Genomic DNA, 25,597 nt, shown 5'->3' with positions numbered 1-25,597 from the left:
TGTGCACCATGTTCATTTAAGGCTAAGCATACCCCAGCAGTCACAATCTAGAAGGTAACAAAGGAATCCCTGGTTTTAACAGCATGTACAGTTCTGAATCTGAATGCTTCAGGCTAACTATCTTACTGTTTCCTTTCAAGTATTCTGCAATCTTCTGTCATCAATGCAATGTCCCAGGATATTAAAACTCACTTTGTTAAATGATTCTGACTGAAGAAAATTGGAAATGATTTGCAAACTAATGAGGCCAGTGAAGAATGGAACTTACTGTGACTCCAACAATAATGGCAGATTAAGCACACTGCCTTTGGTATCAAAGCAAATGTGTAACTTTACCTGACTCAAACTCAAAGAGCTTGAAGCCTACAGTGCAGTTGTATTCATTGGTACTACGCATTGACTATTATTGAATTTTATATTTATAAAGTTGACATTTAACAGTTCTGTTGTTCTCCATACGTGAGGATTTTACATTGTGAGTATCATCTATAAAAACTATTTTTAATAAGCAATATAGCAACTAATTTGCGAGGATTGGCCCTGACGTTCTGTAATAATTTAAAGAAGGCATCCAACTCAATTGATGGCACAGAGAATATAAATTTCTTCCATGTACTCCAGTTTTGGTCTTGCTCTGTGATAGCTGGGCTGTTCAGCACATTGCAAATCTTTAGCTAAGCTTTGTTATGAGTAGAGAGAGCAATGAAGAGATTAAGGAATGTGGCTATACTCTTAGGGCTGATACATCCCTTTGCAAAAATTAAATATAGGATTAATCTCTCACAGGAAATTGAGATACTGCTGCATATTCAATCCACAAATGCTCTCCCCTGTGTGGGTCCCATTTTCTAAATATATTTTCGAAAATAAATTGACTGAGCTCAATTTAGGAATTCCTAAACTGACATATCGATGAAGTCAAAAGTATGTGTCGGTCTTGCTTCCAAAGGATTGTAATGGACACACTGAAGGTGTCATACCAGCGCCAAAGACAAATCTTCTGTGTGGGGTTCTTGAGTGCCTGGCATTTTGGGGAACAGAAGAGATCAGTTGGTGCATTAAATCTATCCCGTCATGATGCAACTTTGTGGTTGGGGGATGCGGGGCATGGGCAGTGGCATTGTCCCAATATCACTGGACCAGTAAATCCAGAACAAGACGATGTCCTCATCATGATGGACGGTCAAGTTTGAATTCAATAAATAGATGGAACAGAGAGCTGGCCTAATAACATGCATGTCCATTGTTCTGGTTCACGAGTGTCCTTTAGGAACAGAAATTGCCATCCTTAGGTGGCCCGGCCTATATGGCTCCAGATCCACAGCAATGCTGTCTGGGCACTTATGGATGGCTTAGCCAGCAACACCCACATCCCATGAATGAATACAAAACCATACAATCCTGCCCCTCATGAGACTACACCCATCACCATCCAGAGGAAACACAATGCTAATTTAAGGTGGTAAAGAATCTGGGAAATCCCTCCCTGATCTTGGGAGACCACAGTGATCAGGAGACACATTGCCCAGTGCCTTACCTACCTTTTGTATTACACAATTCATCACACTTCCTTCTGAACATCTGCACTGAATGTGAACTCACTGCACAAACTGGCAACTTGTTCTGCAGTCCGTATGCACTGTGTGAACTGAGGTATGTCTCTCAATATCTAATGTTCTTTTATTTTCACAAAACTTATATGCATGTCACCTCATCCCCCGTAGCTATCTGATCAAACAGTGTAGACACACGGACCAAGTCTAAACCTTTTATTATTTTAATGGACCCAATTGTAACTCCTGAAATCATACTTTGCTAGACAACACAGACCTAGCCCTCCACACTTGATGTCAATTAGACTCATTGACAAGCGAGTTAAAAGCAATTATCCCCCTCCCAGCCTACTGGGATTTAATGGTGGATCAAGGATTCAATGCACTTACACTGGTTTACTATGCGTTATCTATTTGTCTCCATCAATGTGGAAGAGGGGAGGGTCATCCATTGTCAGGTATTTCGTTCCTGATATCAGGGACTGAGATTACTTTTCGCATTAAAAACCCACTTATCTGTTCTTGCATCAGACACTCATCACCCCCATCATAACGGCGCCCTACCCTTGCCTACTAACCCTTTTAGGTCCTCAGTCATTGTCTCCATCGATCCAGCATCAATCCTCAGTGAAGACCTCTCAGCATTAACAGCAGCAGCCACTGGCGATAAATATCTCTGATGGACCAGCAGCTCCCAAGAGCAGGTATTCCAACCTCAGGGGGATTCGATATCTTGGAAGGTCTTACACTGGGCTGCTATGTGCTAGACAGCACTCAAATAGCACCGGGCCTCCTGTTAGTGTCACTGAAACTGAATTGCTCTGTGTATCAGGAGGAGACAGTGAGGTCTGCAGATGCTGGAGATCAGAGTTGAGAGTGTGGTGCTGGAAAAGCACAGCAGGTCATCAGGCAACATCCGAGGAGCAGGAGAATCGATATTTCAGGCTGAGACCTTTGTCAGGAATGTCCTAATGTCAGGATTTTCCTGCTCCTCGGATGTTGCCTGACCTGCTGTGCTTTTCTAGCAACACACTCTCAACTCTGTGTCTCAGCCATTCAAATGGACGAAGGCAAATCAAGAGAAATGTTTAACAGGTGTAGATACTATTAAAGGAAACTAAACAAAATTCCCAATTGAGATGGCGATAGAACGTTCTGAATGTGAAAGTATTTGATCCGTATGACATTATCCATAATCACACAAACCAAATCTGAACACTGACATAGACATCATAATCTTTTTGTCTCTCGCTGAAATCTACTTACCATGCTCTGCTTTCCCTTCCGATGTTTGGTCTGATCCTTTACATACAGGGCAGGAATTCCTTTTGAGGCTACTGGGGGAAATAGGAGCACTCCTTGATGGGGCTTTTGCTAAAGAAATAAAAGACAGTCTCACCATCCTTTGGAATGTGAATACTACTGAAATGCCAAATAATAAATGAAATCCCTTCACATGAAGCCATATTACCAAGGAGATGTCAAGTCTTCACTTTTAATGCAAAGAAATAGCAATACTTTGTGAGAATAGCTGGAGCAGAATGACCCAAATTAAAGCTGAACTACGTTAGGGTTTTGCTTTGCAGCAGAACAGTGTATTAGTGTGTAAATTATCCTGCTGATCCTTCTCCCAGTTTTGAAAAATACCAGAGGAGCAGGAAGTGAGGTAACTACTTAAATTGACTGTAATTCTTCTTTTCTGTCAATTAGTATATTTTCATCTTCTTTAAAAGAAAAACAGATGCTGACAAAATAGGACCATTAAGCTTTCTATTACTCGGGGTTCCCTTGACTTCACTCTCATTCATTCATTGCTTGCAATTTAATCTGGGGAAGCCTTATCACAGCAAGTTAAAAACAGGCTTGAACATTGCACTCACCAGTCGTCTGTGCTCGGGTTTGGCTGCAGTAAGGGCAGGATGTTCTTCCGGCTGCAGGTCCCTCCACAGAGCTCGGTGGCACAAATAAACTGTAATCAGTGCCTAGAAAACAATTATTACCAGTAACCATCTCTTAGGGAAAAACAAGATAATGCGCACGTGATGGCACTTTGATTCCATCTTTAAGAAAAGCATTGGGGATGGGGCCATGCTTTGTAAAAACCTTCAATCAACAATAGATCAACCAGTGATCAAATGATCATATCAAGGGAAAGGAAAGCAAGGGGTGGATTTAATACAAAGGAGGTTGGAATCTCTGTACAGATCTCAGAAGACATTGAAGGTGGAATCCAGGGCTTAGCAGGCTTTGACGTTCTTCATGGGGGCCCAGACTAACACATTCCCTCCTCCTAGCTCCACAAAGGAAATTTTACACTCAACATTGAGGCCATTGTCATCTGTCCCACAGATTGTAGGCTTGGTTCAGCCTGGTTTGGTCTCAGTTGAAATGCAACAGAAATTATTAGATTCTGGATTGGTACTTCTACTCGAGTCTCTAAACCCTGACAAGACCAGTTAAAGTATGTCAGCAGAAGTGGAGCAGGATATTAAGTTTGAACAGGTCTCCTGTCTCCTTCTCAATGAGAGATAAATTAAAGTTGCCACAATAGAATATGCAGTCAATTAGTCTGAGATCAGTAAAATGTACGTGCCTAGAAGCACAGGTTTTTATCCCTGGCAATTTGATGGAATGGCATCTGTCCAATTCTTCACTGTCTAAATGGATCAGGAGGCTGCGCTCCATGATATTCCAGTGGGAGCTGCGTAAGGCTGAGAACATGCTTATCCTTTAACATTCTAGTCAGAGGAGAGGAGGACATAGGAAGGCATCTGGCTTCAGGGAAACATTATACCATTGTGTGATAGCTTGAACTTCAGAGAAACATTATCAAACTCAATCAATTGTAATTCTTCACAAAATTGAGTTTCTTTGTAAAATCATTTTTTAGTTTGGAATACAATTCCCTTGTACCTGTGTATGGTCCTTTGACTTTAACAGGCCTGTGCTTTTGTCCCTCATGAGAAGACCATCTCTTGCTTGTCTGACTAACCGAAACAGGTTGAACGATACATGAAGATGCATCTGACTCAGTACCTGGAAGAATCACAATTAACACAACATTAATGAGGACAAAAAAAAATCTTTCAACATTTTCCATATCCTTTTTACTTCTCTCCTCTCAGTTAATCTTATCCTGTTCAAGTTTTTTAAAAAAAAAATCCTTCATGATATGGGACTTACTTGTGACAGTTATTTCTGCAGCGCTGCAACAACTATACATCACATAGTACCCAGCCCATAAATCTATTGATCTCTTCTCATTGCCTCATTCTTGGAGAAGAATGCAACAAATTAGATAAGTCGCCCAGTGGGGAAATGGCAGACAATGAAGGTGCAATAGTTAATGGTAAAGGCTATTGTCCCATGACTGTAACTTATTCAGGTAACACCTTGGTGCAGACTGTATAGGATACATTACTGATAATAGATTGTGACACTATAAATGCATCATCTACACAATCAGATCTCTTGTGACACTTTGTATTTCCATGTACTTCTCAATATTTTAGGAGAAAGTGAGGACTGCACATGCTGGGGCGTTAGAGTCAAAAAGTGTGGCACTGGAAAAGCACAGCAGGTCAGGCATCTGAGGAGCAAGAGCATCAAGTCTCCTGCTTTTCGGATGCTACCTGACCTGCTGTGCTTTTCCAGTGCCACACTTTTCAATTCTAAATATTTTTAGCTTGTCTTCTACCCATGACCCTCTGTTGTTAATGAGAATTACTGAAAGTGTCTAAAGGCATGGGATTGAGGGTGATTCAGCAGTTTGGATTAGAAACTGGCTTTCTGTAAGAAGGCAGCGAGTTGTGGTTGATGGAAAATATTCAGCCTGGAATTGGTTACTGTGTTATGGTGTGCCACAAGGATCTGTTTTGAGAGCAATGCTGTTTGTCATTTTTGTAAATGACTTGGATGCAGGCATAGGTGGATGGATAAGTAAGTTTGCAGATGACACTAAAGTCAGTGGAGTGGTGGACAGTGTGAAAGAATGCTGCAGGTTGCAGGGGGACCTGGATAAACTGCAGAATTGGGCTGAGAGGTGGCAAATGGAGTTCAATGCAGCTAAATGTGAGGTAATTCATTTTGGGAAGAATAACAGGAAGGCAGAATACTGGGTCAATGTAAAGATTCTTGGTAATGTGGATGTGCAGAGGGATCTTGGAGTCCATGTACATAGATCTCTGAAAGTTGTCACCCAGTTTGATAGCGCTGTTAAGAAGGCATACGGTGTGTTAGGTTTTATTCGTAGATGGATTGAGTTCTGGAGCCGTAATATCATGCTGCAACTATACAAAACGCTAGTGTGGCTGCACTTTGAGTACTGTGCACAGTTCTGGTCGCCCCATTACAGGGAGGATGTGGAAGCATTGGAAAAGGTGCAGAGGAAACTTACCGGGATGTTCCCAATCTGGAGGGAAGGTCTTATGAGGAAAGGCTGAGAGACTTGGGTCTGTTGTCATTGAAGAGAAGGCAGCTAAGAGGGGATTTGATACAGACATACAAGATGATCAGAGGATTAGATAGGGTAGACAGTTTTTTTTACTAGGATGATGATGTCAGCTTGTGTGAGGGGGAATAGCTGCAAATAGAGGGGTGATAGATTTAAGATAGATGTCAGAGGCAAGTTCTTTACTCAGAGAGTGGTAAGGGCATGGAATGCCCTACCTGCCAATTTAGTTAACTCAGCCACATTGGGGGCATTTAAACAATCCTTGGATAAGCACATGGATGATTATGGGGTAGTGTAGGGGGATGGGCTTAGATTAGTTCACAGGTCGGCGCATCATCAAGGGCCGAAGAGCCTATTCTGCACTGTATTGTTCTAAGTCTGCAAAATAGTGTAAGGCCGGGCAACATGCAATAAGACAGTAATAAGCATCTCTCCTCTAATAAAGTAATTCTGCCAACAAGTTAGAATGTCAGGTACATGAAAAAAACATTTATTTGAGGTTCTGGTGTTCAGCAGTTTATACTGCATAGCCAGCTGAAGTAAACTTCCATTTATCAATTGGATTGTTGGAGTACATTGACTGCCAATGTTTGGTTAAGTGCAACAGATGGTGTTTTTATGTGTTTAACTGTATTCAGCAGTTCATTCAAATTGATAACCGAAAGGCTTTGTAGAATGGCCCCACCTTAGATTACACAGAATCATATAAAATATACAGTAACAGACACAGTACACAAACACATAACACAATTGATTCATGCTGAGATTTATGCAGTACTAGCCTCTATTCATTATATTTCTAATCCTAACAACTTATCCTTTCTATTCATCTTCCTTCATGTGGTACTGAGCCCTCTTTAATCACATCTGAGCTATTTCCCTCAAATACAAAAAAACCTCGATTATTCAGCATTCGATTATCCAAATATCGGATTATCAGGTAAGGCCCAGATGCTTGGCTAAACTATGTGATCTGACATTCGATTATCCAGAATTCGATTAACCGAAGAAAATACTGCCCGCCTATGTCCTTCGAATAATTGAGGTTCCTCTGTACTCCCTGTGATACCAACATCCACTATTTTAACCACTCTGATTAATTCTCCTGAATTTTATATCAGATTTATTAGCAATTTTCATAAATTTATGGTTCTGAGATTTGGTCTCTGTCACAAATGGAAATATCTTAATCTCTACCTTATCAAATGCCTTCATAATAAGTTTGGAGCTGATTAGCCTTCATGGAATTTTAGAGGTTTAAGGTTAGAAGTAACTTGTGTTTGCTTTCATTAGAGAGAACAGGTTGACAGGTCTTGTTGTCCTGGGCTTTAAAACACAAGAAGGTATACAATGATACAGATGTTAAGTAACCCGATCGGATTGACTGTTTGTAAGTGGAAGTCACAGGTTGCAAAATATTGTAAGATAGCCTTGACCCCAAGTATAAAGTGCCATGTTCCGGATGCAATGTGACTGGTCAAACTACTCGAGGTTAAGAAAAACACTATTGATTCAACCACTATAGTTAAAATACAAGCAAAGAAAGAGGAATTTAAAACTTCCCTATTGGAAAACTTAACAGAATATTAGATATAGTTACTATTACTAATTAACTATCCTAATAAAGTAACATCCTATAAACACACCTTTGGCAAAAGGCAAATTCAGAAAAACAGACTTTGTCTCATGCAATCTGGCAGCCGAGGAAGAGAAACCCCCAGCTTTTGATTGTAATTGAGAGAGGGGTAAAAAAGAAACCACAGCAGCAACTGTTTAAAGTTAAACCTAAAAATGATATATAAAGAAAAAGAAATCCTGGTCTGTGAGAACTGGCCACACCCAGCCAGGCTGCTTCTATTGTTCCAACCTTTTAAAAAACCCCAAGGCCTCACCAACTTTTTACTCTTAGTGGTTTTGGTAGACAGCTCAGAGCCTCTGCCTTTCAACAAAACAGGACAAAATAACCTCTTAAAGCCAAGATTTGATATTCCTCACAGAAGAGTGGATGTGTGGAAATTGTGTTCAAATGTTGTCGTGCCATTTGTTATAATGGGTAAGTTCTTCTGCACTAGTGGGTGTCAGAGAGAGTACTGGTAAGGGTGAAATAGCTTGACTTAATTTCCTGACTGGAGAAAGCTAATAATACTGACTTGCATTTCAGCTTTTTTAATCTGGCATATTAGAATTGAGATAGGGGCTATTTGAGATATGGACTATTTTGCTCTAATGAATAAAAAGCCACTGACCCTCACTATCAGACAATTACCCTGAAACAATTAATATTGAGGAGGTCACTTGACTAAGATAGAACTGACCAACAGGAAGAAACGGGGAAGGGAAATGTACTGGTGATTAAAAGAAAGGTATAAACTTTGTTAAAAAGGAGTTGGATAGGGATGGGACCATGTTGGTTTGGATAGGATTGAGGTTTATCGAGGAAGATAAATATTTAATGGGACACCATAGGAGCTGATGGGATTGAGGAGATGGGAACATTGATTATGGAGGCAGTCAGAAGGTTTGTAACTTTGCTGACTACTGCAGGGGATCAGGGAAGAGCAGAAATAAATTCTCTATTTCTAGTTTTTCATAGTTACAGGCCTGGGTGGGTGAATGCCAGGTAAATGGATCAGAGATCTAGATCATTCATGATCCAATTGAATGACAGAATAAACTCAAGGGCCTGAGTGGTCTGATACAGTTCCTTATGCCTTTTCTACTTTTTTGATAGTTATCATTCACTAAGAGACAATGTAAACAGTCCAAATATTTTTGTCACCTATTCTATTGTCTATTCGGAATCAGGCTCATTGGCATTAATCTAATAAACAGACTTGAGTGATTCCACACAGGGAACACTGTAGCATAAAATTTACCTTTATATTTTCATATTTCCTTCTATTTCCTGGAAAGTACAGAAACAAGGTGGATAATAGCTATTCTTCATTAAATTAATTATTGCCTATTATTTCTCAACATAGCTTATTGTGGACTGGTTTGTGAACTCAATGTTAGCCATGAGAAGTTGTATGTTTGTAGACATTTTCAAAATTGATTGTCACTAATGGCAAGTCCCAATGGTAGATTGATTTGCCTGTTGTCTGCCTATATTTTTGCTTTATCCCTGAGTCTCTATAAGAGCTTTTCTTATTTTCCTTCCTCCACCTGCCTTTGGTCGTCAGGTGCCCCTGAACAATCCCCACAGTTCCAAACTTGCCTTTCACATTCTGCACATTACACAGAAGCAGGGGCTGCAGGTCAACATTCATCCAATTATATAAACTTGAAAAGTATTTAGAAAATGCCATTTCTTCAGACATGAAGTACCTTCAAATAAGTATTCCTCTTAAAATGCTCACATGCCTGCATTACTAATGCCTCATGTTGCTGCAATTTTGTTCCAATAACAGCCCTTCTATTCTGACTGAGCAGGTATTCCAATTCAAACAAAATTAAAACTTGATGGCATATTCAGACAGGAAGGTGAACCATGAACTATTGTCAGCTAACAAGTAGGGTTGAGGAAATGTTATTTGGCAAGTTGAAAACTCAATTTATTGATGCGTTTTCCTAACAATGAAACATAACACGTTAATACAGGGTGTTACATGAATTTTATTATCATGATGAACTGCTAAATGTAAAGACAAAATTCTGTACCCTTTAGCACAGTGGGAAAGAAGTTGTCAGTTCTGACAGTGGACCATCTTACAAGCACATTCTATAGTTAGTGCTCACCATCAGAGTCAACAAAACATTGGCAGTGCTTTTGCAGGGAGTTCCTCAGTGTCACTATCATTGTTTTGGTGAAGTGTGATTATGGGTGTTCATTCCAACTGACAACACCCAGCACTGCAATTATGATTCATCTTTACAAAGGTTGATTGTACACAAGAGGAGCATTTTGAAGCAGACAATGAAAGTAATCATGGTTATATATCTACTGACGATGCAGTTGTAGCAGGAGCAGTTTATTGACTCAATGGTGCATTGTTACTGGTTTAACTGCACTTGGTACCAGTTGGCAGAATACACTGACTGACAAGAATGCAACTGATGGCTGAGAAAAAGCTGGATCCAATTTTTCACAGAATATATCCTGGAAGCAATGCTAATGATTGCACATTTGTGGATTAGTGTCTGTGTGCGTGTTTGTGTGATTACACGCGCCTGTGGGTGGGGATGGGTGGTAGTTTGGGGGAGGGTTGTACTGATTATTGACTTGAGCTCATGGGTGGGCAATTTTGAGTTACTGCACGATTAAATCAGTCGATTAACATCAAATGTAAGAATATTCCGACTTGTGATTCCTGTTCAGCAAAAAGCTTGGTGCAATGACCCCTAATGAGTTGCTGATTTTCTGGAAGTATGTTTTAATATCACTGTGTACTTCAATGAGTTCTTCCAATAACTTATTGTTTCTCCTTTGTTCCTCTATGATCTCCCGACGAAGATTAAGACTACTTTTGCCTGAATATAAGGAGCTTTCTGAATAGTGAGGTTTTCGGTTCCCTCCCCCCACCGCATCTTCCTGCCTTGGTACTGAACCACAGTGTGCTTCTTCATTTTTGAACGTCATGCATTTCATGCTGTCTTGCATTCTCCTTTCTGGGACTAAGTTCGTTTTGATCTCTTGCTCTGTTTTCTGACTGAGGCGTTGAATAGGATGATGATGAAGATGATGTGAAGAGGGCCTTTCTGTGTTAGTAACAAAATATTTGACATTAAAAGGTGTGCGACATTTTGACCTTTTAAAGCCTTATGCTAGTCACTGCGGTGCTCGTTTTTAACAGAGTTCCTATTCTACTAAGCCAGGGTTTAGTTCATTAAAACTCAACTGTTGAACATTCGTTCAAAATGCATATAACCAACAAATGAACTTTCCTGCCTCAAAAGGTTCCTAGATTACTGGCAACACTGAAAGCAAATGTTTGTGCTGTTGACTCAGTACAACCAAAGAAAACGTGTTTGTTCCATTGCAGAGATTACACACAACAGTAAACAGTATCACAAGACAAATGAGATACCACTTTATACTTGCAAGCCAATATAATGCTGGGTCAAAATGTTCAATATAAGCAAGTTCCATAAAGTAGACATTCCTGCCGTCCCCAGGGCGAGTTTGGTCATGGGGAGGGCAAGGTATAATTCAGCATTTTTTTTTAAGATTAGATTAGGTTCCCTACTTTGTAGAAACAGGCCCTTTGGCCCAACAAGTCCACACCGATGCTCTGAAGAGTAACCCACACCCCTCTGACTAATGCACCTAACAACTATGGACAATTTAGCATGACCAATTCACCTGACCTGCACAACTTTGAAATGTGGGAGGAAATCCACGCAGACACGGAGAAAATGTGCAAACTCCACACACAAGGTCACCCAAGGCTGGAATTGAACCTGGGACCCTGGTGCTGTGAGGCAACAGTGCTAAACACTGAGCCATGTTGACAGGTAGGAAACCCTCCAACTCCCAGCCTCTGTCCTGCTCACATCCAATAAATGCTCATATAAGAGGCCATTTTGCTGCTGCTGTTTGTCACCCTGTGTTGAGCTGGGACCCAGTTTGAGGGAAACCTGAAAAGCAAAGGGCTGCCCATGGTGGCTGGTGGGGGGAGGGATGAGGGGTTATTTCTGGGGAAAGACAGGGTGGATATGGTACGAGCATTTGTTGCGAGAGCATTTGATTGGTTTCGCCAACATACAACAAATGAATGGACACCGCACAACAATCACCAGGCAGGAATGTTCCCTCTCATTGGGGTACACTTCAGCAGTTAAGGATATTTGGCCTCGGATCTTCGGGTGACTGTTGTCAAAGGTGGAATTTGGGATATGCAACAACGCAGAGTTGTTGAGCAGAGGCTGTTTGATACCCGTGGGGATGGCCTCACCCAGGGTCTTGGGTCTATGTCACACTACAGGTGACCTCACTACACTATCAACTCTCACACACATTCTCAAACATGATCACACTCACACAGACCTTCTATCATACACAAACACACAGTTACTCTCACACTCACGTGCACACCCTCTCACAGGCATATACTCTGTCACGCTTGGGCACACACTCTGACACACATACTCTGACACTCTCTCGCTCTACCTTTCCACCACCACCACACACACACACACACACACACAAACACACATACATACACACACACACAAACACACATACACACACACACACACACAAACACACACACGTCTATGCAGTGAATTTGCATTTGCAGATATGTTCTATTTTGTTCAAAAAGCATACAATCTGTCGGCAGTAAATCAATGTGACGTTTTATGAATTATACTTTGGAAATAGAACCAGTCTGACTCCAGATAGGGATACAGACAGATTCTAACCTCACACCTTTAATGCACTGCCTGAGCTGAGATGTCACCTGTTTATATAAACCTTAAGTTATCCTGAGGCTGTGACTTGAAAGAAGTTCTGGGGTTTACATATTAATCAATCAAAACCTGCATCCCCATCCCCTTTGAAGACTTAACAGCAATCTAGGTTTGCTCAATACATCGCATCAGTTGTATGACACTTTGATCTTTTACCTTAAATTCTGTGTCCTATGATCCTGCCCCCCCCCCAGTAACCTGACATAGGAGCAGCACTCCGAAAGCTTGTATGTCTAATTAAACCTGTTGGACTATAACCTGGTGTTGTGTGATTTTTAACTTGATAAATCGTGTGTTTTCGCTATTTTCAGATGATTCAGGAGCAGCTTCTTTTTGCAAAAATAATCTTTGTCCTGGTCAATTGTTTCCCCTTGTCCTACGGGCAGTGAAGCCTCTCTGGAATGCAGTCCCACAGACTTCAGCTATACACAAGTTGCTTCTCCACATTTATTCCATAGGTATGAGTTCAACTTACAATGTTGGTACCTTATTCAACTTTAAGAAGTGCCAAAGCCGATTCAGGTCAGAGGGAAGGGGCACTGGGCTGGAAACATTAACTCTGGGTCTCTCTGCACAGATGCTGTTTTTGTTCCAGATCAGTGAGAACTCTGATTTCCACAAAACAGACCAGCTAAGACGATTTCTTGTGTCCAATAAACCCGCATGCTGAGATCCATCAATACTGAGACAAATAACTAAACAAGGAATGTCTGTGATTTCAGCTTCTTACCAGGTAATCCAACTGCCCAACAGTTCTCTCTAAAATAATAGCTCCTGATTGGTGTTTAACTTTCAATTTTCTGGCCTCTGCTTTTCGCAAATACTGCCTCAAATATCATAGCCACAGGTTTCAGCAGCCTGCGAGTAACTTTTCCAAGCTCATTACTAGCAATAGTGAGGAATGTTTTAGAATCTTCTGCAGTACGTTGAGTCATTATTTTGCTGTTGCTGTTTTGTCTGTAAAGCGCTGGGAACTAATTAGCCAGGAACCAATTGTGTCGCAGTGGGCAACATTCACAGCTTCAGTGGAGAGTCAGCTGTTGTGTAATGCGACATAGGCTTACGAACTCAGGCAAAATGGTAAAGTGGAATTAGCATTCTGAATTTTCCAGGCGTAAAGTGTGGGTACTTCCAACATCTAGGAACTGAAAGACAATGTGAAGACACAGTGGGTAAGGGGAAACTTGCTTGCATTTGTTATTCTGTAAATGCACGTACCATTTGTAGAACAAAAGCAGCCCAATTAAGTCCAAATCGATTGTGGCCACAGCACTTCTGTTTGCTTTTGGAAAAATTGAAAGAAGACAGGAGTGCAGGACCCTCCTGAAGGTGAAATGCTCAAACTACTATCAGGAGTATCCAGTACTGTTGCCCAGAGAGAATGATGGGATGAGGCTGCTCTAATTAACCTGGTGGCAGGTATGCCGGGGGCGAACTGGGAACCCATTGAACAGAGACGACTGTTTTAAGTCAGCTGCAGAGTCAGCATTCTGCATTCAAGTCTTTTAAATCAATCAATCAAGTCTGGAGATGACAACAGTCCATACCTGTCAACCAAAAGGATTTCTACTGAAGCTGACCCCAGCGGAGGTCAGAATGACTGTGTTCTCCATCACAGGCAGAGACTTCAGAAAGAAGGAGGCTGCGAGAGTGCAATGAGCTAGGCTGCCCCAGGGACACCCTGCTGCAGACTGTGATAGCCCCCAGGGAAATGCTGTTCACCACAGACCGAAGGAGGAAGCCAGCCTTATCAACCATCCAGGCTGCCAGCCGGGTGTGGCCAGGTATGTCAGCAGCTACAGTTGGGCACCCTGAGGTTCACTGAGGTCAGGGATGTGGATTCTACCGCCCTTTAAGTTGGCAGGTACCAGACAGACTTTCCCGACAATGATTCTCAGCGCCAGACACCTTGCAGGGTCACTCATTCCTATCTCCATGCACCTCCAAAGGACTCCATCTAAGCAGTCAACATTCACGCTCATGTGCCATCTCACACCCAACCCCTACAGTCATACTCCACAAAGTGTGGTTCCATGCTGAAGGTGAAAGATGAGCAGGGGCTAGGATTTCTGATCTTGTGTTGGAGGGAGTTGGCAACAATGGATGTTTTACCATAAGGCTTCGGGGGTTTCCCATCATGACCTTCTCTCGCATTCAGATGAGGGGTCACATTGGGTTCCTCCTCATTCTGCCTGTTCTTCCTCTCTCAATGTAAAGCACCTTTCTCCCGCTCCAGTACTGTCTGCAGTATGAAGGTGCACAAAACACAGCGATGTGTATTATTCTAAACATTATTGCAGGGATGTATTGAAGGGCTGAACTTCTTCTTCAGAAAACCCAGTGGTTTATCCCATGTGCTTATATGGTTCTTCTTGCACCTCTACTCTGCATCATTAGAACTTTTTACAAGTATCATCAGCCAGTCTTCAGACAACAGTCTTTGCCTCCAGAGAATCACTCACTCACTCACCTCTGCATGGACGATGTGACTGGTGGAGAATGAAGACATCCTGGCAGCTTCCAAGATACGATGTACAAAATACAGTGCATCAACAGGCATGAGAAGCTTCCCATGGAAACTTGGCTTTGGTCACCCAGGAGATACACTGAGGGTAAAAGGTTGGGGAGTTCTGCACGTGTCATCCCTGGAAGGAGCCGGAGGTGAAGAAGTTTAAGAATGTCCTGTTATTAATAGCAACTGGCAATTCCTGCGGATTTGACCCCTTCAGAAAGGAATCTTGGTTCAGGAGGCTGCAGTTGACCTGCCACAAAATCTTCAGCTCTCCTCACATGCCGACGTTTCATCGTGTTGAGAAGCTTTTCCTTACCATTTGGTCCCATTACTGAACATATTGCTTCCTTTTGAGCAGGAGAATCCTATCTTGCTCCTGTGTCTTCTGGAATGGCATGCAGCTTTAAAGGAAAGTGATGTTGATACTAATGTTGTTCCTGTGCTGGAGCTCCAGGGTAAAACACTATAAGCTGCTTCCGTGCTGAAATGAAGACTGGCAGAATGGAATGTCAATCCAAGACCAAGATAACTGAAATGACTCATAAGTTTGGAAACCACCTGTACAGCAGTGAGAGCATACTCATAACAAGAGCTGTGAAGACAAGCCTCACCCATTGCTAAGGATGCAGCTAGGCAGTTTCACTCTTTCAAGGCTTCTCAACCTTCAAATACCACCCAGCAGTGAATTCCCACTGTGCTGTCATTGAGTTGCTCCTAGTGAGGTCCACACAGTTCCATGTACTGGCTTTTATAGCCAGGAACCTGGACTAAAGACTGAATTAATTGTGTCTTAGCTGATCAACATTGCGAACCTGATATCCCTACATGAGTTTCCCCATCTGCCTCCAAACAGGCACTGGATCAAATGCCATTTTGGGAATTTAAAAATTGTGATCTTTCACTGAGACATAAGTATGTCCAGTTGCAGTTTAAATTGACAATAACACAGAAGATTCTTACACAAAAGTTTAAAACATAAAATAAAACAAATGACTTATCTACGTATAACACAGTTTAAATGTTTTCAAAGGCCAGGCAAAGCTAAATCCCATCTATTCTCCAAGACCATCGCTTAATCAAAATCAAGAGAAACTTTCCTTTCCTATCTAATTTGTACGTTGATAACTGCCCTTGGGTCCTAGTCTCTCCTACCAATGGAAACATCTTCCCAATATCTACTCTGTCCAGGTCATTTACAATTCTATAAGTTTCAATTAGATTCCCCCCTTATCCCTCTAAACTCCATTGAGTATAAACCCAGAGTCCTCAAACGTTCCTCATATGTTAAGCTTTTCATTCCTGGGACCATTCTCGTGAACCTCCTCTGAACATGCTTCAGGGTCAGTACATCCTTCCTAAGATATGGGGCCCAAAACTGCACATAATACTCTAAAAATGGTCTGACCAGAGCCTTATAGAGCCTCAAAAGTACATCCCTCTTTCATATTCAACTCCTCAAAAATAAGTGCCATCGTTGTATTTGCCTTCCAAACGACTGACTCAACCTGCAAGTGTACCTTGAGAGAATCGTGGACTAGAACTCCCAACTCTCTTTGCACTTTTGAATTCTGAATGTTCTCCCCATTTAGAAAATAGCTCATGCCTCTATTCTTCCTATCAAAGTGCATGACCTCATACTTTCCCACACTGCATTCCAGATGTTTCACTACATCAATATAAAGGAGTGAATAAATTCGATTTTACAATGAAAAGCGGCATAAGTCGATTGTTCAGAAATATCCTCACTTTTATTTCAGCGGATAATCAGTACACTTACACCAGTGCCTCAGTCTAAGATTTCAAGAAATGCACTGTTCATATTCTTCAATCCCAGTCTCTGGCACCAGTGTAACATCTATTTTCCCTGCTATGGGACACACATACTGACTCTTGCAGCCAGCAGTGACTTCACATGTAATAATATCAGCTGTGCCAACGTGACCCAATGAGGTGAACAGAGTTTTGCCACAAGAGGGGTCTCCCTTTACAGAAAGCGAGACATCCCCCCAGCCTAAGTAACACTCTATTTGGCTGCAATCAGGTGTATCCAATGGTTGGTGTGTTAACTTTATAATCAGAGCAACTACCAAACTTCATTTAATTAAACTCATTGAGAGTCAGAATATAAAACAGACAAAATCACATAGTGATCCACAGAGCAATTTAAATGCAAGTATGATAATAAAGTGGATAAAGCTTATTAATGCGCAACATAGTATTAAGTTGCATTTTGGCACTGATGGTGCAGGTAAGTGTTCACTCATATTTGCCCAATACAGGTGAATAACATGTATAGACTGTGGCTGGTGTAAAGGTGAAAATTGTAACATGAAAACATTACAATCAGGAATCAGTAATCACAATGAACTGGCCAATTCAATTGCCTTGTAAAAACATTTTGTGCTTACTTACTTATTTCTAGGTCCGACTTGTGTTGTGGGAACAATTTGGAATTGCTATGACTTGCTGACGATTTGTTCCAAGCCTGGCCCTCCATCTTTTCCTGATGCTCCTGTGTGTGTTTCCTTCCAACGAAAAATGAGAATGGTACTTGAAAATAAAGACTACTTTGCAATTTGAGATCTAACATGCACGCTATTCAAATTGTATGCATTCCAGATTCTACACTTCAGGAAGGATGTGAGGACATTAAAGGGAGAGTGCTGAAAAGATCTAAGAGAATGTTTTCAGGGGAGACTCATGGGGATAGTTGGGAAATTGAAGCTCTTTTCCTTGGAGAAGGCTGAGAGGAGATTTGACGGAGGTATTCCGAACCATGAAGGTAGATGTGGACAAGCTGATCTCATTAGTGGAAGGTTCAAGAACCAGGGAGCATAAATTGAAAAGTAATTTGTGACAACATGAGGAACGGTATTTATTGCAAAGTAAATGGTTCAAATCTGGAATGTACCACCTGAGAGTTTGGTGGAGGCAGGTCCAATTGAGGCATTCAAGGGGGAATTGGATCATTATCTGCATATGAATACGCAAGGCTATGGGGATTAGGCATAGGATGGTACTCAATGAATTGCTCGTCCAGAGAGATAGTGAAAATTTTATAGGCTCAACAGCAACCTCCTATGCTCAAACAATCCTGTGACTCAACCTCAATTTTCTCTTTTAAGACACTCCTTAAAATATTCCTCATTTTGCAGTCTTTTTTTGTCATCTAATCCAACATTGCTCCATGTGGCTTGCTTTCACAAAAATGTTGAAGAAACTAATGGCAATACAGAGTTTGGAAGCAAGTTTTCTGAAGTAAACACATTTGAATAAAACTGACTCACTTTGACTGGTGAAATTCAGTCAACTTAGTGGGGGGGGGGAAACAACTTCCAGGCATACCAAAGTGCTCCACAACCAATGAAGTTCTGAAGTGAAATGTGACTGTCAAATTGCTCACAGCACAGTTGCTTGAAACAGCAATGAGTTTATGAATGTTTTGGTGGAATTAGATGAGAAATAATTTGCGTCCAGGATAATGGGTAAAAAGACTGCTTTTTTTTAAAATAATCCCACAGATTCTTTGATGTTCACCTTAGAGAGTAGATGGTTCCTAGGTTTAACATCTCATTGGAGTTTTTTTTTCTCAATTTCTGTCACCTCCCTTAAAAAGGGTGCAATGGATATAGATGACAAACAGAATATCTCGATTGTTGTAGCACTATTACAGGCAATGTACCTTGCCGCTTTCCTTGGGGAATGCTGCTTATCCATACGGCCTTGAGGTCTGGTTGATAGATTCCTTTCAGAATCTCCTTGGGGCTTATGCAGTGTCTCCTCCAAACGCTGTCTGAGTTGGGAGACCTCCATTTGCAAAGCTTGAATCACCTCACTGAAAATATAACATCAAATACAAAAGGTTAAAGATGTAAAGAAAACATCAAATTGAAAATTAACAAAATTCACAACTGATCTTGGAGGAACCTGTTTGGGAGAGGTCATAGCACTGAAAAAGATAAGTAAAAATTTTGAATTGTAGCCTAAGTGTAAGTCTGCAGTCGTGAGTAGAGTGGGTGCTTTCTTGATTATATGTTTTATTGAGCCATAACTCTTGATTAAACTTAAAAGTATAAGCCACAAGTATTAAGTTAACCTGGAGCAGTGTTTTGTAGAGCAATAAGGCGGTGCTATTATCTGGGTCTGCAGGTTGGAAGAAGCAAAAATGGTCTTTAGTAGAGTGATATGCTCTTCTTGTCAGATGTGGGAGTTCAGAGAGAGTTTATGTGTGACTGAGGATTATATCTGCAATAAATGCCATTGGTTGAGAATTCTATCAGATTGAATAGAGCGACAGTTAGAGGCAATGAGGAATTTACAAGAGTAAGGGGGTGTGATGATGGCAGTTATAGGAAGGGGGAAAAGTCGCTGATACAGTCACATAGATGGGTTAACTCCAGGAGAGGTAAGAGAGGTAGGCAAATAGTGCAGGACTCTTCTGTGGCTATCCCCATTTCAAACAAGTATGCTGTTTTGGAAAATATAAGGGATGATGCATTCTCAGGGCAACATAGCCCGAACAGCCAAGTTTCTGGTATTGAGACTGGCCCTAATGCAATGAGGGGTATGTTGGTTGCAAGAGATCGATTGTGTTAGGAGATTGACTAGTCCGAAGTACAGACAGACGTTTCTGTGGCCAACAGCGAAAAATCAGAATGTTGTGTTGCCTCCCTGGTGCCAGCATCAAGGATGTCTCAGAGAGGGTGCAGAATGTTCTCAAGGGGGAGAGGGACCAGCAGGAGGTCATTGTCCACATTGGAACCAATGACATAGGAAGGGAAAAGAATGAAATTCTGAAGGGAGAATATAGAAAGTTAAGCAGGAATTTAAAAAGGTCTTTGAGAATCGTAATATATGGATTTCTACCAGTGCCACGAGCTAGTGAGGGTAGAAATAGGAGGATAGAGCAGATGAATGCATGGCTGAGGAGCTGGTATATGGGAGAAGGATTCACATTTTTGGATCATTGGAATCTCTTCTGGGTAGAAGTGACCTGAACAAGGAGGATGGATTGCACCCAAATTGGAAGGGGACTGATATACTGGCAGGGAAATTTGCTAGAACTGCTTGGGAGGATTTAAACAAATAAGGTGGAGGAGGTGGGACCCAGGGAGATGGTGAGGAAAGAGATCAATCTGAGACTGGTACAGTTGAGAACAGAAGCAAGTCAAACAGTCAGGGCAGGCAGGGACAAAGCAGACAGTAAGGTAGGACTCAAATTAAACTACATTTATTTCCTGAAGAAGGGCTTATGTCCGAAACATCGATTCTCCTGCTCCTTGGATGCTGCCTGACCTGCTGCACTTTTCCAGCAACACATTTTTCAGCTCTGATCTCCAGCATCTGCAGTCCTCACTTTCTCCTACATTTATTTCAATGCAAGGGGCCTAACAGGGAAGGGAGATGAACTCAGGGCATGTTTAGAAACATGGGACTGGGATATCATAGCAATTATGGAAACAGGACTCAGGGATGGGCAGGACTGGCAGCTTAATGTTCCAGGATATAAATGCTACAGGAAGGACAGAAAGGAAGGCAAGAGAGGAGGGGGAGTGGCGTTTTTGATAAGGAATTGCATTATAGCTGTACTGAGGGAGGATATTCCTGGAAGTACATCCAGGGAAGTTATTTGGGTTGAACTGAGAAATAAGAAAGGGATGATCACATTATTGAGATAGTATTATAGACCTCCTAATAGTCAGAGGGAAATTGACAAACAAATTTGTAAGGAGATCTCAGCTATCTGTAAGAATAATAGGGTGGTTATGGTAGGGGATTATGACTTTCCAAACATAGACCTGGGACTGCCATAGTGTTAAGGGTTCAGATGGAGAGGAATTTGTTAAACCTGTCCAAGAAAATTTTCTGTTTGACTATGTGGATGTACCTACTAGAGAAGGTGCAAAACTTTACCTATTTTTGGGAAATAAGGCAGGGCAGGTGACTGAGGTGTCAGTGGGGGAGCAGTGGCCATAATTCAATTAATTTTAAAATAGTAATGGAAAAAGGATAGACTAGATCTAAAAGTCAAAGTTCTAAATTGGCAACAGGCTAATTTTGATGGTATGAGGCAAGAACTTTCAAAAGCTGATTGGGGGCAGATGTTCGCAGGTGAAGAGACGGCTGGAAAATGGGAAGCCTTCAGAAATGAGATAACGAGAGTCCAGAGACAGTATATTCCTGTCAGGGTGAAAGGCAAGGCTAGTAGGTACAGGGAATGTGGGATGACTAAAGAAATTGAGGGTTTGGTTGAGAAAAAGAAGGAAGCATATGTCAGGTATAGACAGGATAGATCGAGTGAATCCTTAGAAGAGGCAGTAGAAGTATAGCTAAGAGGGAAATCAGGAGGGCAAAAAGGGGACATGAGATAACTTTGGCAAATAAAATTAAGGAGAATCCAAGGGGATTTTACAAATACATCAAGAACAAAAGGGTAACTATGGAGAGCATAGGGCCCCTCAAAGATCAGCAAGGAGGCCTTTGTGTGGAGATGGGGGAGATACTAAACAAGTATTTTTCATCAATGTTTACTGTGGAAAAGAAAATGGAAGATATAGAATGTAGGGAAATAGATTGTGACGTCTTGAAAAATGTCTATATTACAGAGGAGGAAGTGCTGGATGTCTTGAAACGCATAAAAGTGGATAAATCCCCAGGGCCTGATCAGGTGTACACTAGAAGCTAGGGAAGTGATTGCTGGGCCTCTTGCTGAGATATTTGTCACAGGTGAGGCACCGGATGACTGGAGGTTGGCTAATGTAAGTGCCACTGTTTAAGAAGAGTGGGAAGGAAAAGCCAGGGAACTATACACTTGTGAGCCTGATGTCGGTGATGGGCAAGTTGTTGGAGGGAATCCTGAGGGAAAGAATGGACATGTATTTGGAAAGGCAAGGACTGATTTGCGATAGTCAGCATGGCTTTGTGCATGGGAAATCATGTCACATGAACTTGATTGAGCTTTTTGAAGAAATTACAAAGAAGATTGATGAGGGCAGAGCAGGAGATGTGATCTATATGGACTACAGTAAGACACTCGACAAGGTTCCCTATGGAAGACTGCTTAGCAAGGTTCGATCTTGCTAGCCATTTGGATACAGAACTGGCTCAAAAGGTAGAAGACAGAGGGTAGTGGATTGCTTTTCAGACTGGAGACCTGTGACCAATGGATTACCACAAAGATCAGTGCTGGGTCCACTACTTTTTGTCATTTCTTAAGTGAATTGGATGTGAGCATAAGAGGTATAGTTAGCAAGTTTGCAGATGACATCAAAATTGGAGGTGTAGTGGACTGCAAAGAAGGTTACCTCGGATTGCAAAGGGATCTTGATCAGATGGGCCAATCAGACCAGGACTTATACACTTAATGGTATGGTCCTAGGGAGTGTTGCTGAATAAAGAGACCTTGGAGTGCAGGTCCATAGTTCCTTGAAAGTAAAGTTGCAGGTAGATAGGATAGTGAAGAAAGCGTTTGGTATGCTTTCCTGTATTGGTCAGAGTATTGGGTACAGAAGTTGGGAGGTCATGTTGCGGCTGTACAGGACATTGGTTAGGCAACGTTTAGAATATGGCATACAATTCTCGTCTCCTTCCTATCGGAAGAATGTTGTGAAACTTGAAAGGGTTCAGAAAAGATTTACAAGGATGTTGCCCGGGTTGGAAGATTTGAGCCATAGGGAGAGGCTGAACAGGCTAGGGCTGTTTTCCCTGGAGCATTGGATGCTGAGGGATGACCTTATAGAGGTTTATAAAATCATGAGGGGCATGAATAGGGTAAAAAGACTGGGTCTAGGGCAGTCCAGAACTCGAGGGCATAGGTTGAAGGTGAGAGGGGAAAGATGTAAAAGGGACCTAAGGGACAACTTTTTCACATAGAATGTGATGCATGGCATGGAATGAACCGCCAGAGGAGGTGTTGGAGGCTGGTACAATTATATTTAAAATACATCTGGATGGGTATATAAACAGGAAGGGTTTGGGGGGGATATGGTCCAGATGCTGGCAGGTGGGACTAGATTAATTTAGGATATCTGATCGGCATGGACGAGATGGACTGAAGGCCTGTTTCCATGCTGTAGATCTCTATTACTCTAACTCATTCACAAAGTTTTTGCAATACACAAATTAACTTCAGGGGACTGATACCTTTTAGGTAATTTTCTGGACCAACAGGTTACCCAAGCAGCAACTAATTAAACTGCAATCCTATTCCAAATGCCAAATTGAATGTTAGTTATTTTAAGCTGGAGTTTATGCCTGTGTAGGGGTGTCTGCGGGCACTTGAGATTATTAATTGACTTACATTTAATTCCACAGAAGTCCTACTTATATACTTTATAGATTCTGATCAATACTCACTCTCTCGCTGAGTGAACACTCAAAGGACTGGAACTGTAATGGACTTTCGGATGGAAAGTTAATGGTGATGAGTTCAGAGATGAGCGATGACGTTTCTGCTTGGCATAGGCACTGAGGCCACTTTGAACATCGGGTTCAGACTCTGTGCGACCTTAAATAAAGTAAGGACACAGCTTTGCAGGCTCACTTTATTTCTCCAAAGGAATGACAATTAAAAAAGACCATTGCAATATTGCTTAAAAATGTGAGAAAATGCAGCTTCAAATGTACTCTTATTGCACTAGCCATGCACTTTAACAGATTCATTGTGACAATATCCTTTTTTTAACCAGATTGGATCATTTTCTTCCTCTGGCAGTCATCATTAGGCTTTGTCTGGACAAGATCATTGACTTCCATGAACTTCGGCCATTTTCCGCTGTACACACCCCATTGCACTGAATTTGACTGAGACCATCTTAAGGTTATTTCAATTAGGGGAATTATGGAAGAGACAGAAATACAGTTAGGAGAGACAGGAGGTAGTATAGTGTAGTGGCAAAATCACTGGCCTCTTTGTCCAGAGGGTCAGGCTAAAGTACTGGGTCCATGAGTTCGAATCCCACCGTGGTGGAATTTGGCTTCAATTATTGGAAAGTAAACTGGAACAACAGCTAGTTTCAGTAATGGCAACCATAAAACCATTGTGAATTATTGTTAAAAGCCCATCTGGTTCAGTAATGTCCTTCAGGAAAGGAATTCTGCTATCCTTGCTTGATCTGGCCTACATGTGATGCCAGACCCACAGCAATCTGGTTCACTCTTTAAGTGCCCTCTGATGTGGCTGAGCAAACTACTCAGTTCAAGGGCAATCAGGAATGAGTAACAAATACAGGCCTTGCCAGTCATGCCCTATCCTGTGACAGCATAAAAAAAAGACTGAGATATGAGACAGTTAGAGATATGGAAATGAGAGATTTTCATGGATTTAGATTGGATTTGACCCCTGGTGTCTGTGGTCAAAGGCTAAATTGGTTGTTGAGATTTTTGGGATTGTTAGAAGTAGTGAGCACACAGTTTGCCAGGACAGTAAGTCATTACTGCTTCACTGCAGATCCCAGCTATTTTAATGTGCCTCCCTATAACCTTTCCATTCCCTAAACTGTACACTATTTCCTCAAAAGAGAGCTGACAGGTACTTTTTATTCTAGACTTCAGATGTCTTTAATGCAAAGTAGAGTAGGGCTGCTGGCCCTTATTGTTTTGTTCCTGTCACCAAGTATCTCAATTTTGGAAGCAAATGTGCAATCAAAGTCACACTAAGAGTCAAAGTACAAAAGTCAGAAGCTGCATCCTTCTAATTGGTGAAGGTTACGAGCCCAACTGACAGCTGGAACCTTGTCAACTGCCCTTGGTACAATTCTAAAACAGTTCTACTTACTAACAAAGGTCTCCTGTTCAAACTCACTCATTACGCTGCCTGTCCACTGCTGAGGTGAGGTAGTACGGGAAGCATCTGCTTGTAGAACACTGTCCTTCCTCATGACATCATTCAGTCGTGCTGTTGGAGAGCGCTCACGTTCAGCAGCATCTTGATGCTGGGTTTCCTGAGACTGTTGCCTTCGCAGAGCAGCTTTTTCATCCTGACGCGGCGATTTCAGTGAAGTCGCCCTTTGGTTTTGAAGTCTGTGATCAGAGGAAAGTAAAGACCGAAAGTTAACTACTTTTCAGAAGGAACTGTCACACTCAGCTTGTGTGTGTGAACTTAGGGAATTGCAATAAATCAAGGGCAGTGGCCTCTCGTTATTCTTCTTGGACAAGACTCAGGAGTCGCGAGCCAGTTAGGAGGATCACACAATAATGAACAACATTTACACGCTGCTGTTGCTAGATTAACAGCACCAACACCAGCTCTTTCGCAGGCTGTTAGGAGCCCTCCTCATAGCCTGACATTACACTAATTGAGTCGAACAAAGAACAGTGCAACATATTGTAGAATCCCTGCAGGCCAGAGGCAGGCCATTTGGCCCATCGAGTCCATACTGACCCCGTGAAGAACATTCCACTCCTATCCCATAACCCTTCATTTCCCATGGCTAATCCACCTAACCTGCACATCCCTGGACACTATGGGCAATTCAGCATGGCTAATCCACCTAATCTGCACATCTCTGGACTGTGGGAGGAAACCAGAGCTACCGGAGGAAACCCACACAGACACAGGGAGAATGTACAAACTCCACACAGACAGTCACCCGAGGGTGGAACCAAACCTGGGCTCCTGGTGATGTGAGGCAGCAGTGCTAAACACTTCCCAACATTTAGTATTGATAC

General features: G+C 41.8%; 1 protein-coding gene across 8 annotated transcripts in view; it reads right to left on the bottom strand.

Annotated features, from left to right (window-relative positions):
• Positions 1–25,597, bottom strand: part of akna (AT-hook transcription factor) — a 202,294-nt gene that overhangs the window by 14,451 nt on the left and 162,246 nt on the right. For 6 of the 8 annotated variants that reach the window (XM_043720009.2, XM_043720006.2, XM_087998483.1 and 3 more), the window contains 7 exons: positions 24,705–24,949; positions 23,285–23,435; positions 18,612–18,764; positions 17,342–17,454; positions 4,467–4,589; positions 3,434–3,535; positions 2,820–2,927 (listed from right to left, as the gene is read on the bottom strand). In XM_043720009.2, coding sequence (XP_043575944.2) covers positions 2,820–2,927; positions 3,434–3,535; positions 4,467–4,589; positions 17,342–17,454; positions 18,612–18,764; positions 23,285–23,435; positions 24,705–24,949 — 995 coding nt within the window. Of the gene's footprint in view, positions 1–2,819; positions 2,928–3,433; positions 3,536–4,466; positions 4,590–9,546; positions 10,705–17,341; positions 17,455–18,611; positions 18,765–23,284; positions 23,436–24,704; positions 24,950–25,597 lie in introns of those variants that run through there. The other 2 variants (XM_087998487.1, XM_087998488.1) reach the window with 2 other exon arrangements.

The sequence above is a fragment of the Chiloscyllium plagiosum genome, unplaced genomic scaffold (genome assembly GCF_037043375.1).
Source record: "Chiloscyllium plagiosum isolate Xiang-an unplaced genomic scaffold, Cpla_swu_hap1 HiC_scaffold_21, whole genome shotgun sequence".
Taxonomy (NCBI): domain Eukaryota; kingdom Metazoa; phylum Chordata; class Chondrichthyes; order Orectolobiformes; family Hemiscylliidae; genus Chiloscyllium; species Chiloscyllium plagiosum.
This window is presented reverse-complemented; position numbering and strand designations above follow the sequence as displayed.